We start from the raw sequence: 13,059 nt of genomic DNA on the forward strand, positions 1-13,059 counted from the left end.
GGGATGGGATGAGGGGGATGGATGAAAACTGGGAGAGGGAGATTGAGGTGAGACATGAGGAGGAAATTCTTTGGTGTGAGGGTGGTGAGAGCCTGGCCCAGGTTGCCCAGGGAAGCTGTGGCTGCCCCATCCCTGGCAGTGTTGAAGGGCAGGTTGGATGGGGCTTGGAGCAGCCTGGGCTGGTGGGAGGTGTCCCTGCCCATGCAGGGGGTGGGACTGGATGGTCTTTAAGGTCCCTTCCAACCCAAACCAGTCTGGGATTTGCCATGATGATTGTGTAAAGCAGCATCTTCCATGTGATCTAATAAATATTAAAGGGGATTTAAACAACATGGTGCCTGTGGTTTAAAAATAGTGTAAACAAATAGAAGATGTCCCCTCTGTCCCCCTGTGTTGTTATTATTAAATGGCAACAAGTCATTGATTACAGCCAGAATCTTATTCTGAGCCACAAGTGGCCAGGGGGGCAGGAAAATCCAGATCCTGGCATGAATTGATCATTGGTAAATGGAATTATCTTAGAGGTGTCTCAGAAGAAGATGAGGTGCTGCAGGGCAGTTAGAGAAACTGGTTCCTGGTGTTTTCCAGAGGCAAGAGCTGGAGTCAGAGAACAAGAAGCTGAAAAATGAACTCAATGAGCTGAGGAAGGCTGTGGCAGAACAAGCAACCCAGAAAAACTCCTCCAATGACATTCAGGACAGCTACAACCTCCTACTGAATCAGCTGAAATCGGCCAGCGAGGAGCTGGAAGTGAGGAAGGAAGAGGTGCTCATCCTGAGGACACAGATTATGAAGGCAGCCCAGCAAAAAGAGATGGGGAAAAACATGGTAATGGAGAAGGGAATGGAAGTGCTTTTCCTTTGCTTCTTCTGTTCTTGAAAATTCACTGCCTTGCCTGAGCCAAGACATTTCTGCTTTTGTAGGCCCTGGGTGGCAGGATGGCTCAGGGAGGTTCTAGGATGTTCTGCAGGGTTGTAGGAGGTTCAGCCATCATTTTAGCCCAGGACTGTATGTCCCATGGGGGTCTGCACTGCTGTGTTCTTGACCCGAGACCTGATGAGGTCTAGCCAGCTCACACCAAGGAACAACTTCTCCAGCCCTACACTAAGGCATGGTGGTCTGAGATGTTCCTGGTGGTGTTTTGTGACAACTGGCTTGTTGAGCAAGGAAATGAGATGGGGAAAAAGAGCTTCTGGGCCAGATTCTGCTCATGTGATGCTGGTGCAGCTATAACATGTTTCTAGTGGTGTGTAGACAAGGAAGGGAGCCTGTCCCATCACAGTCCTTTCAGGGCTTTTTGTGTAGACCATGTTCCTATGAAAGAGGACACTTTCAGAAAACCCTCACTTGGGCTTTTCAGTTCACTGCCTTACCATTCCTGATGGCTTTGGTTTGTATTTCAGACCCCACACCCTCCCTATCTCCCTCCTAGGTTCTCTGCATTCTTCTTCCACCCCCTGATCTCTGCTGCTGTCTCTTTGCACGAGCGTGAGGTCACAGGACCTCTCTCTAGTCTGATGGATGCCTTGAGGAATGTCTTAAGGATGGTTGGGAGTTTCTTGGTAGCAGGAACCTTGAAGGACAGGAGGAGGGGTACAGGATGTCATGCTGCTGTGTTTTGCATCTTGACTTTAGGAGAGCATCACCATCAGTGCCAGCTGGCCCAACAGTGACAAGCACATTGACCAGGAGGACGCGATCGAAGCCTACCAGGGGATGTGCGAGACCAACCGGTAAGTGTGGCCCAGGTCCCTTCCACTTCCATCACCAAGGTGTGATAGGTGAGGTGAAGACCACAGTTAACAACATGTTCTAGAGAGCTACCAGCTTCTGGCTTGTGTTCTGGACCTCGGGTCAAGGCTGGGCTGTAAAGATGAGACCAAAGATGGAGGTGTTTTACTGCATGAGGAGCCCTCATCTTTGGGGCAAGGTGTCCCCAAGGGCAGGAGATACAGGGCAGGTAGAAAAGCCAACGTGGAGGTGAACTGGGTTTTTGACTTTGCTTCCAGTGCAGAAATAGGAGCAGGACTAAGACTTGGGGTATATTTTGAATGGCTCTTCATAAACACAACACACCTTGTCACTTTGTCGACTGGTTGCAGAATGTTGTTTAGCAGCCCAGGCTGGGGAAGATCATGACTTAATTAGGATTTTAATCATGCCTGTATGAACATGAGCAAAGGACTGTGACTGCAGTATGGAAAGTTGTGAAGAGCTTTTAGAACTGGGTGGCCAAAGGGGTGCAGGTCACCAGCTGCTGTCGCAGACCTGTATCTCCAAGGTAAGGATAAAGGAGAAATGAGGCTGTGAAGCATGGAATGATTTGAGTTGGAAGGGACCTTAAAGATCATCTAGTTCCAACCCCCTGCATAGGCAGGGACACCTCCCACCAGCCCAGGTTCCTCCTAGCCCCATCCAGCCTGCCCTTCAACACTGCCAGGGATGGGGCAGCCACAGCTTCCCTGGGCAACCTGGGCCAGGCTCTCACCACCCTTACACCAAAGAATTTCCTCCTCATGTCTCACCCAAATCTCCCCTCTTCCAGTTTTAATCCATCCCCCCTCATCCCATCCCTCCCTGCCCTTGTCCCAAGCCCCTCCCCAGCTTTCCTGGAGCCCCTTCAGGCACTGGAAGGTGCTCTAAGGTCTCCCTGGAACCTTCTCCAGGCTGGGCCAGTGTCTATGGTATGACCCTGTCTGTGTTTGGATACCTCTCCCTTTATCCGCATGCTGACTTCTGCTCTCTCATTTATCCCTCTTGGTCCATGTTTTTCCTCCATGGTTTTTAAGGATAAGGTTCTAATGTGGATGTTGGCTAGCTGCTGTGGGGTGGACAACCACATGGGAAGCAGTTCAGCCATACAGAAACAAAAACCCAGTCTCTGACCTCCAGGAGTTGGGCATTTTTCATAAAACCAGTAACATATCTGGAGTGATGATAACCTGATGGGAGGTTGGACTGGAGAATCTCCAATGGTCCCTTCTGACCTGAAGGATTTGGGGGTGAGGTGGGTAAAGAAGGAAAGGGCTGCATGAGGATGTGTTTCATAGTTGGGGAAGGAGGAGAAGCTCCAGTTGCCAGGAGTGTTGTAGGAGGCACAACCAGGGCTTGGTTCTCCTCCTCCGTGGTGGAAAGGGAATGACAATACAGTAAGAGTGTGCTTTACAATATTAATTTAATGTAATAAGGGTTCTGCACCTTCCTCCCTTCTGTTGCAATTGACCTTTTGTCTTTCTCTGTCCTCTCCTTTCCTTTTTCTGTCCTTTCTTTCTAGCAAGACTGAGGACTGGGGGTATCTCAATGAAGATGGAGAGCTCGGCTTGGCTTACCAAGGTTTAAAGCAAGTTGCCAGGTCAAAGACTTTCTTTTTTCCCCCCACCACTTCTTCTCCCCTTTTCACTTGTCCTTCTGTTGCTTTCTCTTCCTCTGCTGTCCTCTCTGTCAGACCCATTGTCCTCTCTGGGAGCAGCTGGAGATGGGATATCCAACTTGAGGAATCAACACCCCTCCCACCCCCTAATTTTCAGATGACTTGAGATGCTAATTGGGCATTGGTGCTGGTGCCTGTTGTCACTAATGCCTGAGTGTGGTGGACACACTATGTCACCCTTCCACACCTTCTCCCTGTGTCCTGCTCTGGTGGGCAGATATTCCAGTGGGACACCCCAAAGCAAAACCTCTCGATCTCGAGGGAATGCTGGTGGTTCTTAAAGGATCTCTCATCTCCCAACTCAAGAACATTTAAAACCAGAAATGGAGATGAAAGGAAAGCAGGACATCTGGATTCTTTTCCTTCTTCAACTTGTTGCTCAGAAGAGCTCAGAATCAGTTGTTAATTAGTCTGTGCTCTCCTGCAGGGGGTTATGAGGCTCCAGTAGATATGATTGTTATAAAAATTATGAATTTATCTGCACCCTAAAGAGGAAAAGGTAAAATAATCTCTTGGATGAAGTCATCACCAGTGGTCACATCTAGAAGGATCAGAGGAAAGCCAAAGAACAGGGAAAATAACAGGGATGATTCATTTGTTTTTCAAAGCAGTGTAGGAGCTCACGCTTTCAGAAGGAGCAAGTTTTTTCCCTGCCTTTTGTTTGAACCCACGTGAAGAAACAAAATGCGAATCACGTGCTTAATACTTACTTCATGGGGAGCTTGGATTTTCCAAGCCTGTTAAGAGTGTAACTCCTGACAACATGATTATGAGGCTGGGTCCATTATTGCTTATAATGCTATGGCTGGAGAACATCTTTTTCTACTGGAAAATGGGAATGGAGCTTGTGTTGTTTAGATCTTCTAAAACCACCACCAACAAAAAGCCCCAAATTGGAGAATGATTAATAGTTTTCATCCAGGCATCTTACATAGAGAGCATCTGTTCTTTTATACAATTCTTAAAAATAAAACCCCAGAACAAGTAACAACAAAAAAAACCAACCCCATGCCCAATTGTTCCTGCAGGGAAACAGTTCACAGACATGAATCTCCAGGGTTTGCCAGTGGTCCTGAAAGAATCCCAGCGTGTTCCCCACTGGTCCAGCTCCATGTCTGTGCACATCCTGGGTGAACACCAAGTTATTAACACCAGAGTCTTCCTCATTTTTGAGGATGGTCATTTGCATCCCATGCCAGCAGAGCCCAAGCCCCTGAGTGCGGTGTGTGGCTCTCCTTTGCTCTGACCAGGAGTACACATCTATAAGGTATATAGCAAGAACATAGGCTTGGATTGTCCCCTTGGGTCCTTTTGCCACCATCTCCCTGTGCAGTCTGGGACCAATACTTGGCAGAGTCTGGTTTGATGGACCTTCCCTTCTTGGAAGGCTTGGGTTAAAGGTTGGTCTTGATAATATGGGGTTGCTCAGCCCGGAGAAGGCTCCAGGGAGACCTTAGAGCAGGTTCCAGTGCCTGAAGGGGCTCCAGGAAAGCTGGGGAGGGGCTTGGGACAAGGGCAGGGAGGGATGGGATGAGGGGGATGGATTAAAACTGGAAGAGGGGAGATTTGGGTTGGACATTAGATAGAAATTCTTCGCATGGGCAGGGGCATCTCCCACCAGCCCAGCTTGCTCCAAGCCCCATCCAACCTGCCCTTCAACACTGCCAGGGATGGGGCAGCCACAGCTTCCCTGAGCAACCTGGGCCAGGGTCTCACCACCCTCACCCCACCTGCCCTTGTCCCAAGCCCCTCCCCAGCTTTCCTGGAGCCCCTTCAGGCACTGGAAGCTGCTCTAAGGTCTCCCTGGAGCCTTCTCTTCTCCAGGCTGAACACCCCAACTCTCCCAGCCTGGCTCCAGAGCAGAGCTGCTCCAGCCCTCTCATCATCTCTGTGGCCTCCCCTGGACCCTCTCCAGGTGCTCCATGTCCTCCTTTTATGTTGGCCAATTTAAAAAGTGTTTAACATGCACTATAGCAAATTACTATAGCCTGATGTGGCAGTAACAGCCACAGCACCCTTCTATGTGTGTCAATTTTATAGGGAGGTTGACCAGAAACATCTCCTGAGTTGGCTGACTTTGAAGGATCTAAGCTCAAATGGTGGTTGTGCCACGATGACCAAGTCACTTGCTGTGTGGGCTTTTTCTCAGGTTGCTGGAAGCCCAGCTGCAGGATCAGAGGAGAGAGCATGAGGAGGAGATAGAAGCTCTGAAAACCCAAGTGGATGCCCTGCAAGAAGAGATGGAGAAGCAGCACCAGGCTTTCCTGCAGACCCTGCAGCTGTCTCCTGAGGCCCAGGTGGAGTTTGGACTTCAGCAAGAAATCACACGGCTCACCAATGAAAATCTGGTAAGAGGCTGCTCTGAAAACACAGCCTGAGACAGAGGGAAAACATCAGGTTGAGAGAAAGAAAACAGGAAATGTGAAGGGGAGGAAAAGGTTCTGGGGTCTCTTTCACCACTCCTGAACACTGCAGGGTTCTTCTGCATCTCCCACTGGTGCATCTGGGACCGTTGCTACTTGGCCTGGAACTGTTGTTTGGTAGCTGCATGACTCTTATGATTCCAGAGATACCTTATTAGTTAGTTTTTATACTTCTGAAGCTTGTCTTCTAGAAGAAGCAGGCACCCAAAATCCACAGTCCTTGTGGTCTAGGCAAGGAGGTCTCCAAGAAATCCAGAAATAATAGACCTCTTGTTCTACCAAGAGGCTCCCACTTGGTCCTCATTACCAAGTGACATCAGCCTCAAACTCATTCTAAATGAGTTATTCTCAGCTTTAATTATTATTATTATTCTTAACCCAATACGTCTTGTTTCTCAGGATCTTAAAGAATTGCTGGAAAGGTTGGAAAAGAATGAAAGGAAGCTGAAGAAGCAGCTGAAGATTTACATGAAGAGGGTCCAAGATTTTGAAGGTGACTTGGCTTTTAGAAGACATTGGGGTGGGGGGACAGCATTTTGGTTTCACAGCTTTGCGGAGCAGCAGGATTTTCTCCTTAGTTTTCTCTAAAAGCTGATAAAGAGAGGAGACTAGTAGGCCAGCAGGGAACTGCTCTGCCCTGGCAATCCAAGGGGATTGAACCCATTTAGGATTAAAATTGTTGAATCCCGTACTGGTATGGGTTGGAAGGGACCTTCAAGATCATCTAGTTCCAACCCCCCTGCATGGGCAGGGACACCTCCCACCAGCCCAGGTTGCTCCAAGCCCCATCCAACCTGCCCTTCAACACTGCCAGGGATGGGGCAGCCACAGCTTCCCTGGGCAACCTGTTCAAGACCTTGTTCTTTATGCTTTATCAGTCTATGGAAGGTGATGACATCAGCAGTCAGTAGAGTGGGGTTATGGTTGAACTCAGTGATCTTAAAGGTCTTTTCCAACCAGAATGGTTCTGTGATTATTGGAAATGGAATATATAACCCTTTGTCCTGGTGTCTGCTCTGAGGCCAGCAGAGGACATGAAGAGTTCCTGGTCAGCAGGTCCCACCTTTCATGCTCTTTCCACAGCATCCCAAGCCACGGTGCCGGCGGAGAGAAGGCGGCACGAGCAGAACATGCAAGTTTCAGTCCAGAGGAAAGAGAAGGATTTTCAGGGCATGTTGGAATATTACAAAGAAGATGAGCCACTCCTCATCCGAAACCTCATTACAGGTAAGGAACCTGCTCTCCTCCTCTGCCTGGTTCCTTCTTCTCTTTCCTAGGAGGACTTGTTAACTTGAGATCTCAGGATAGTCAAATAGATCTTCTCAAATCCATCCCTCCTGGGCTGCAGGTTTCTGGTGCCGGAGGTTTTGAGGGGTAAAGTGGAGCACTAAGCAGAGATACCAGCATGGATATAATCCTTAGGGACAGCAGAAACTAGAAAATGTAAAAAAAAAACAGGCTGTGGTTTTTAGGGCAGGCAGGAACTTGCTGAGCTTGATAAGATGTAGTGGTAGGTGGGGAGGGGGTGGCAAAGGATACACCCTGGGGGTTTGGCACAGCAGTGGAATAAAGGTAGTTTAGTTTGTCAGATGTTTGATGGTCACTGCAAGGGATAATAAACCCAGGAGCTGTATTACTGGAATGTCTGATCAGAACTCCTGCAGTATCCCCTTATTTCAAGGCTGTTGGAGAAGTCAGCTCTTCCAAAGTGTCAGTATTTACTACCACTTTCTCACCCCACCAGAGTCTAGTGAGGATCTAAAGAAGTGCTCCAAGAGCAGGGCCTTTCATTGCTGTGATCTTTGATGTTCTCCTCATCAGGCAGGTTCTCCCTTTAGAGGCTGCAAATTCCCACAGCTAAAATTAACATTCAGTATCTCGAGTGATTTACTGAGCTGTGAATTCCGTGGAGGGGTTTGTATCCTGTGGGATGTATTCCTGAAAGCTTCAGGGAGCTTTTCTGAGGTGATGGGTGGGCTGCTTGGGTGGACTTTCCATGTGGTAAAGAAGATCTAGTGCATCCCTGAAGTGTAATGTCATAGTGTCACAAACTTCAGCACACATTGTGTGACCATCCTCAGCCCTGCTGCTGCAGCTCAGTAGCTTTAGCCAACTCCAGGAAGTCCATCTGTCCTGCAGTTGGGTCTCTGGTTCTCTGTCCATTGTGCAGAGAGGGATGCAAGTTGTAGGGCGGAAACCTCAGCCTCCCCAGGGCTGGCGGAGACGGGTTTGCCTGGGTCCATCTCCTGCTCTGGTGTTACCTGCTTCACCAGGAAGCTGGGAAAAAAAATGTGAAGTGGATTTTTTTAAAAACTAAACTCAAACCTTCTAGATCTCAAGCCCCAGACAGTGTCGGCTACTGTTCCCTGCCTCCCTGCCTACATCCTCTACATGTGCATCAGACACGCGGATTACATCAACGATGACCAGAAAGTGCACTCTTTGCTCACCTCCACCATCAATGGCATTAAGAAAGTGCTGAAGGTAGGTGCCAGTTTGCTCTTTCCTTGGGGTTAGGGTGGTGGAGGTTGGTTATAACCATGTCCAAGTGTGGATTGTTCAGCTCTTGGAGTGACTTTCAAAGCCAGTCACTGTTACATCTTCCCTTTTTAGAATCACAGCATCACAGAGTGGTTTGGCTTGGAAGGGACCTTAAAGATTACCTAGATCCAACCCCCTGCACGGGCAGGGACACCTCCCACCAGCCCAGGTTGCTCCAAGCCCCATCCAACCTGCCCTTCAACACTGCCAGGGATGGGGCAGCCACAACTTCCCTGGGCAACCTGGGCCAGGGTCTCACCACCCTCACACCAAAGAATTTCCTCCTCATGTCTCACCTCAATCTCCCCTCTTTCAGTTTTAATCCATTCCCACTCATCCCATCACATCCCAGCTTTCCTGGACCCCCCTTCAGGCACTGGAAGGTGCTCTAAGGTCTCCCTGGAGCCTTCTCCTCTCCAGGCTGAACACCCCAACTCTCCCAGCCTGTCTCCAGAGCAGAGCTGCTCCAGCCCTCCCAGCATCTCCGTGGACCCAAAGGACCAGGAGAATTATAATCCAAGCAGTAAACTTGTTGACATGCACAGATTAAAGGTTGTGTTTGCAGGGAGCAGTGGTGAACACCTCCCGCGTGAGGACAAGAGCTTCCCAGTCTAGGTGGAGAATCTCGAAATGACCTTGAAGGGGGAGGGTCTCACATGTTTTCCTTCTGTTCCTGCAGAAACACAACGATGACTTCCAGGTGACGTCGTTCTGGCTGGCGAACACGTGTCGCCTCCTGCACTGCCTGAAGCAGTACAGCGGGGACTCGGTAAGGGGGGCTCTCCTCTCTCCTGTCATTCCTCCAGGAAAGGCCTGTAGTTCTCCTGCCTCTCGTGGCTTCCCTCTGGCTACCATGTGGGGTCATCTCTGACTTTCCTCCTTTGTTCATTTGGATACAACGAGGCAGCTCCTACAGTCACAGAGTGGTTCAGGTGGGAAGGGACTTTTCAAGTGGGCAGGGACATCTGCACCTAGACTAGGTTGCTCAGAGCTCCATCCAACCTGAGCTGGGATGAGTCCAGGGATGGGCATCTCCCTGCTCTCTGGGCAACCTGGGCCAGGGTCTCACCACCCTCAGCATAATGAATTCCTCTCTTATATCCAGTCTGGACTAGACCAGAGCTTCACAGGACATTGTACCAAGACAAGATATTTGAGAGCCAAAATCAAGACCTTTTTAACACAACATGTGACAGGAGCATTTCATTATATTTTTATCCAGGAAAAAAAGTTCCAACATTTACAGTTTTATTCTGAATGTTTCTACTGATTATTATCTTTCCTCTTCTGTGCAAGTAGTTCAGAATTAACATCACTTGGAGACAACAAATATACACAACCATAGTGTAAGATTTGGGAAGGAAATGCTCTCATTTCTTGCCACCTCAGTAATATTTCAGAAGTTGAAGTCAGTTTAATTATAGCCAGTCCCTTCTGACAAAATCAGATCAACACAGTCCTCTTAGTACATTATGCCCTGTAGCCACATTCTTTGGCTCTTAATATTTTCAAAAGAGCCAAATTATGTTGTTTCTCATTTAGTTTATGAATAAATATATATTGAAATCAAGCTGTAAGAATAAAGACAAAAAAAAATCATGGGATCAAATTGTCTATTAAGATCATTCACAAGATAGTGTCTGGTGTGGGAAACCTCAGTGCTTTAAATTAAGAAGAAAAACAATTTAGATTATATTTGCTAATAATGAAGCTCCTGTTTGCCCTCTTCTGCCTGGATTAGAACATTACATGTAAAGAAAATCCTGCCCAGAAAATCAGAGTGAAAAACTAACCAAATTTAATGTCACAATCTTTGCTATTATTTGCTGCTTTAAATCAAGCAGCTATTTGCAAATTGATAATTTGGTGGAAAAAAAAAACAGGGGAAGAAAAACTTCTGAGCAGTTCCCAAAATATTTGGCTTGAAATCCAACCTATTTTTAAGGAAAGGGGGTTCAAAAGAAAATCCCCAACTAAATGCAAGCTTGCAGTGCAGAGAGAGACTTTTTCATTAGTCAGAATGAAGGAGAAAATCTGAAGTCAACTCCAGTTGTACATGTTGTGTTTGTGCATGTTGTACTAGTCAAGAAACAACAACAAAAAGTTGCACAGTTCTCATTTGGACACCAAATTGGTAAGAGCTGATGAACAGGCAGCCCCACCTGCAGAACTGTGTCCAGTTCTGGAGCCCCCAACACAAGAAGGACGTGGAGCTGTTGGGTGAGAGTCCAGAGGAGGCCACAGAGATGCTGAGAGGGCTGGAGCAGCTCTGCTCTGGAGCCAGGCTGGGAGAGTTGGGGTGTTCAGCCTGGAGAAGAGAAGGCCCCAGGGAAATCTTAGAGCAGCTTCCAGTGCCTGAAGGGGCTCCAGGAAAGCTGGGGAGGGACCTGGGACAAGGACAGGGAGGGATGGGATGAGGGGGAATGGATTAGAACTGGAAGAGGGGAGGATTTAGGTGAGACATGAGGAGGAAATTCTTTGCTGTGAGGGAGGTGAGAGCCTGGCCCAGGTTGCCCAGAGAAGCTGTGGCTGCCCCATCCCTGGCAGTGTTGAAGGGCAGGTTGGATGGGGCTTGGAGCAGCCTGGGCTGGTGGGAGGTGTCCCTGCCCATGGAGGGGGGTTAGAACTAGATGATCTGTAAGGTCCCTTCCAACCCAAACCAGTCTGGGGTTCTGTGATCATGTTTGCTTCTGCCAGCAATCCTGATGTTTTGTGGCTGAGCTCAGAAGTCAGGGCTGCAACCTCCAATTGCAGGATGAGCTGCTGCTTCAGCAAAAGGCAGGGAATAAATTCAATTACTTGGAGACTTTCCTGAACCTCAGATCAGTTTAAAATGTTGTCAGAGCATAGCATGTGGTTATACATGTATTTTTTCTTTTCTAATATCTTAACCTTAAAATACCTAATTTCCCATAAGTAATTGGAACTCAGGGATAGACAAATAGCTAAAAAAAGTTTCTCAGGGACTGAAAAGTCACTTTCTAGTTCATCTATATATTAAAATCAACAAAAATATTGCTCCTTGCTTAAGGTGGAAGGAATGAAACTTCTCACTTTATGATGTTTTCCTTCAAAAAGCCCCTAGTAATAATTAATGGCTGAGGAAATCAGAAGGGATTTATGAATCTCACCCAGAGCTGCAAAATGCACTTGGGTAACATCTGGCTGTAATTTACTCCACGTTTGTTTTAATCCAGTGATTTTACTGGACTTAGAAATAGATGGGATAATGAAACCGGGGGGTTCATCTCCTCCTCTTTAGGGTTTCATGACCCAAAACACGCCGAAGCAGAACGAGCACTGCCTGAAGAACTTCGACCTGACCGAGTACCGCCAGGTGCTGGGCCACCTCTCCATCCAGATCTACCAGCAGCTCATCAAGATAGCAGAGGCCATTCTGCAACCCATGGTCGGTACGTTCACACCTCCTTAGCTTTTAGGACAGTTGGGGTTTTTTTTGCCATCATTATAAACTTAGGAGTGTTTTTCAGACCTTTGAAGGATGCTCGCATGACTTCCCCTCAAAGGAATGGCCTGAGTTTGGGAAAGGGGCAGATGGTACCCAAAAAGTCTAGGTCTAAAGCAGGGCCTTGTGGTGGCAGTGATGTGGAGTTATGGGGACAGACCTGGATGAGTTTTGCTTTTCCCCCATGATACAAACTAATAGGGATGAGGGGGTTTTTCCCACATGGATGGGCTGGAGCGTGTCCAGAGAAGGCCAATGGAGCTGGGGAAGGGGCTGGAGCACAAGTGTGAGGAGGAGCAGCTGAGGGAGCTGGGGGTGTCCAGGCTGGAGCAAAGGAGGCTGAGGGGAGACCTTCTGGCTCTGCAGCTGCCTGAGAGGAGGTTGGAGCCAGGGGGGTCGGGCTCTGCTCCCCAGGAACAAGGGATGGGACAAGAGGAAATGGGCTGCAGTGGTGCCAGGGGAGGCTGAGATGGGATGTTGGGCAGCATTTCTTGCTGGCCAGGGTTGTCAGGCCCTGGCCCAGGCTGCCCAGGGCAGGGCTGGAGTCCCCATCCCTGGAGGGGTTTCCAAGCCATGTAGATGTGGTGCTGAGGGACCTGTGGCCTTGGCAGGGCTGGGGGAATGGCTGGACTGGGTGATCTTAAAGGTCTTTTCCAACCAGAACAATTCCCTGATCTTGTGACAGATCCTGTCTTCCAGTTGGGGAGTCAGTGACAGAGGTGAGGTGATGCGTTTAGGTCACTTTTTTTCCCATTTTCTCAGTGTCTGCGGTGCTGGAAAATGAGAGTATCCAAGGACTTTCTGGTGTCAAACCAATGGGCTACAGGAATCGCTCCTCCAGCATGGGAGATGGTGACAATTCTTACAGCTTAGATGCCATCATTCGTCAGCTCAACACCTTCCACAGCATCATGAGTGACCAGGGGCTGGACCCGGAGATTGTGCAGCAGGTCTTCAAGCAGCTCTTCTACATGATCAACGCCGTTGCCCTCAACAACCTCCTGCTGAGGAAGGACGTCTGCTCGTGGAGCACGGGCATGCAGCTGAGGTGGGACAGGGGCTTGGGCAGGGATGGACCTGCCTCAGGGAGTTTGGTTGGAGTTCCAAGGTGATGGGAAAAAAATACAGTGGTGTAATTCGTCAAAGAAGCCCAGACTGGTTTGGGTTGGAAGGGACCTTAAAGACCATCCAGTCCCACC

The 13,059-nt window shown here is 48.6% G+C and overlaps 1 protein-coding gene across 1 annotated transcript in view; it reads left to right on the top strand.

Annotated features, from left to right (window-relative positions):
• The window catches only part of MYO5B (myosin VB), a 132,023-nt gene that overhangs the window by 116,170 nt on the left and 2,794 nt on the right, over window positions 1-13,059 (top strand). Inside the window, 10 exon segments of the mRNA XM_010008501.1 lie at window positions 589-828; window positions 1,636-1,733; window positions 3,275-3,352; window positions 5,580-5,778; window positions 6,253-6,346; window positions 6,937-7,080; window positions 8,186-8,337; window positions 9,074-9,163; window positions 11,657-11,807; window positions 12,623-12,908. Of these exon segments, the coding sequence (XP_010006803.1) occupies window positions 589-828; window positions 1,636-1,733; window positions 3,275-3,352; window positions 5,580-5,778; window positions 6,253-6,346; window positions 6,937-7,080; window positions 8,186-8,337; window positions 9,074-9,163; window positions 11,657-11,807; window positions 12,623-12,908 (1,532 nt within the window).

The sequence above is a fragment of the Chaetura pelagica genome, unplaced genomic scaffold (genome assembly GCF_000747805.2).
Source record: "Chaetura pelagica isolate M959 unplaced genomic scaffold, ChaPel_1.0 scaffold182, whole genome shotgun sequence".
NCBI lineage: Eukaryota > Metazoa > Chordata > Aves > Apodiformes > Apodidae > Chaetura > Chaetura pelagica.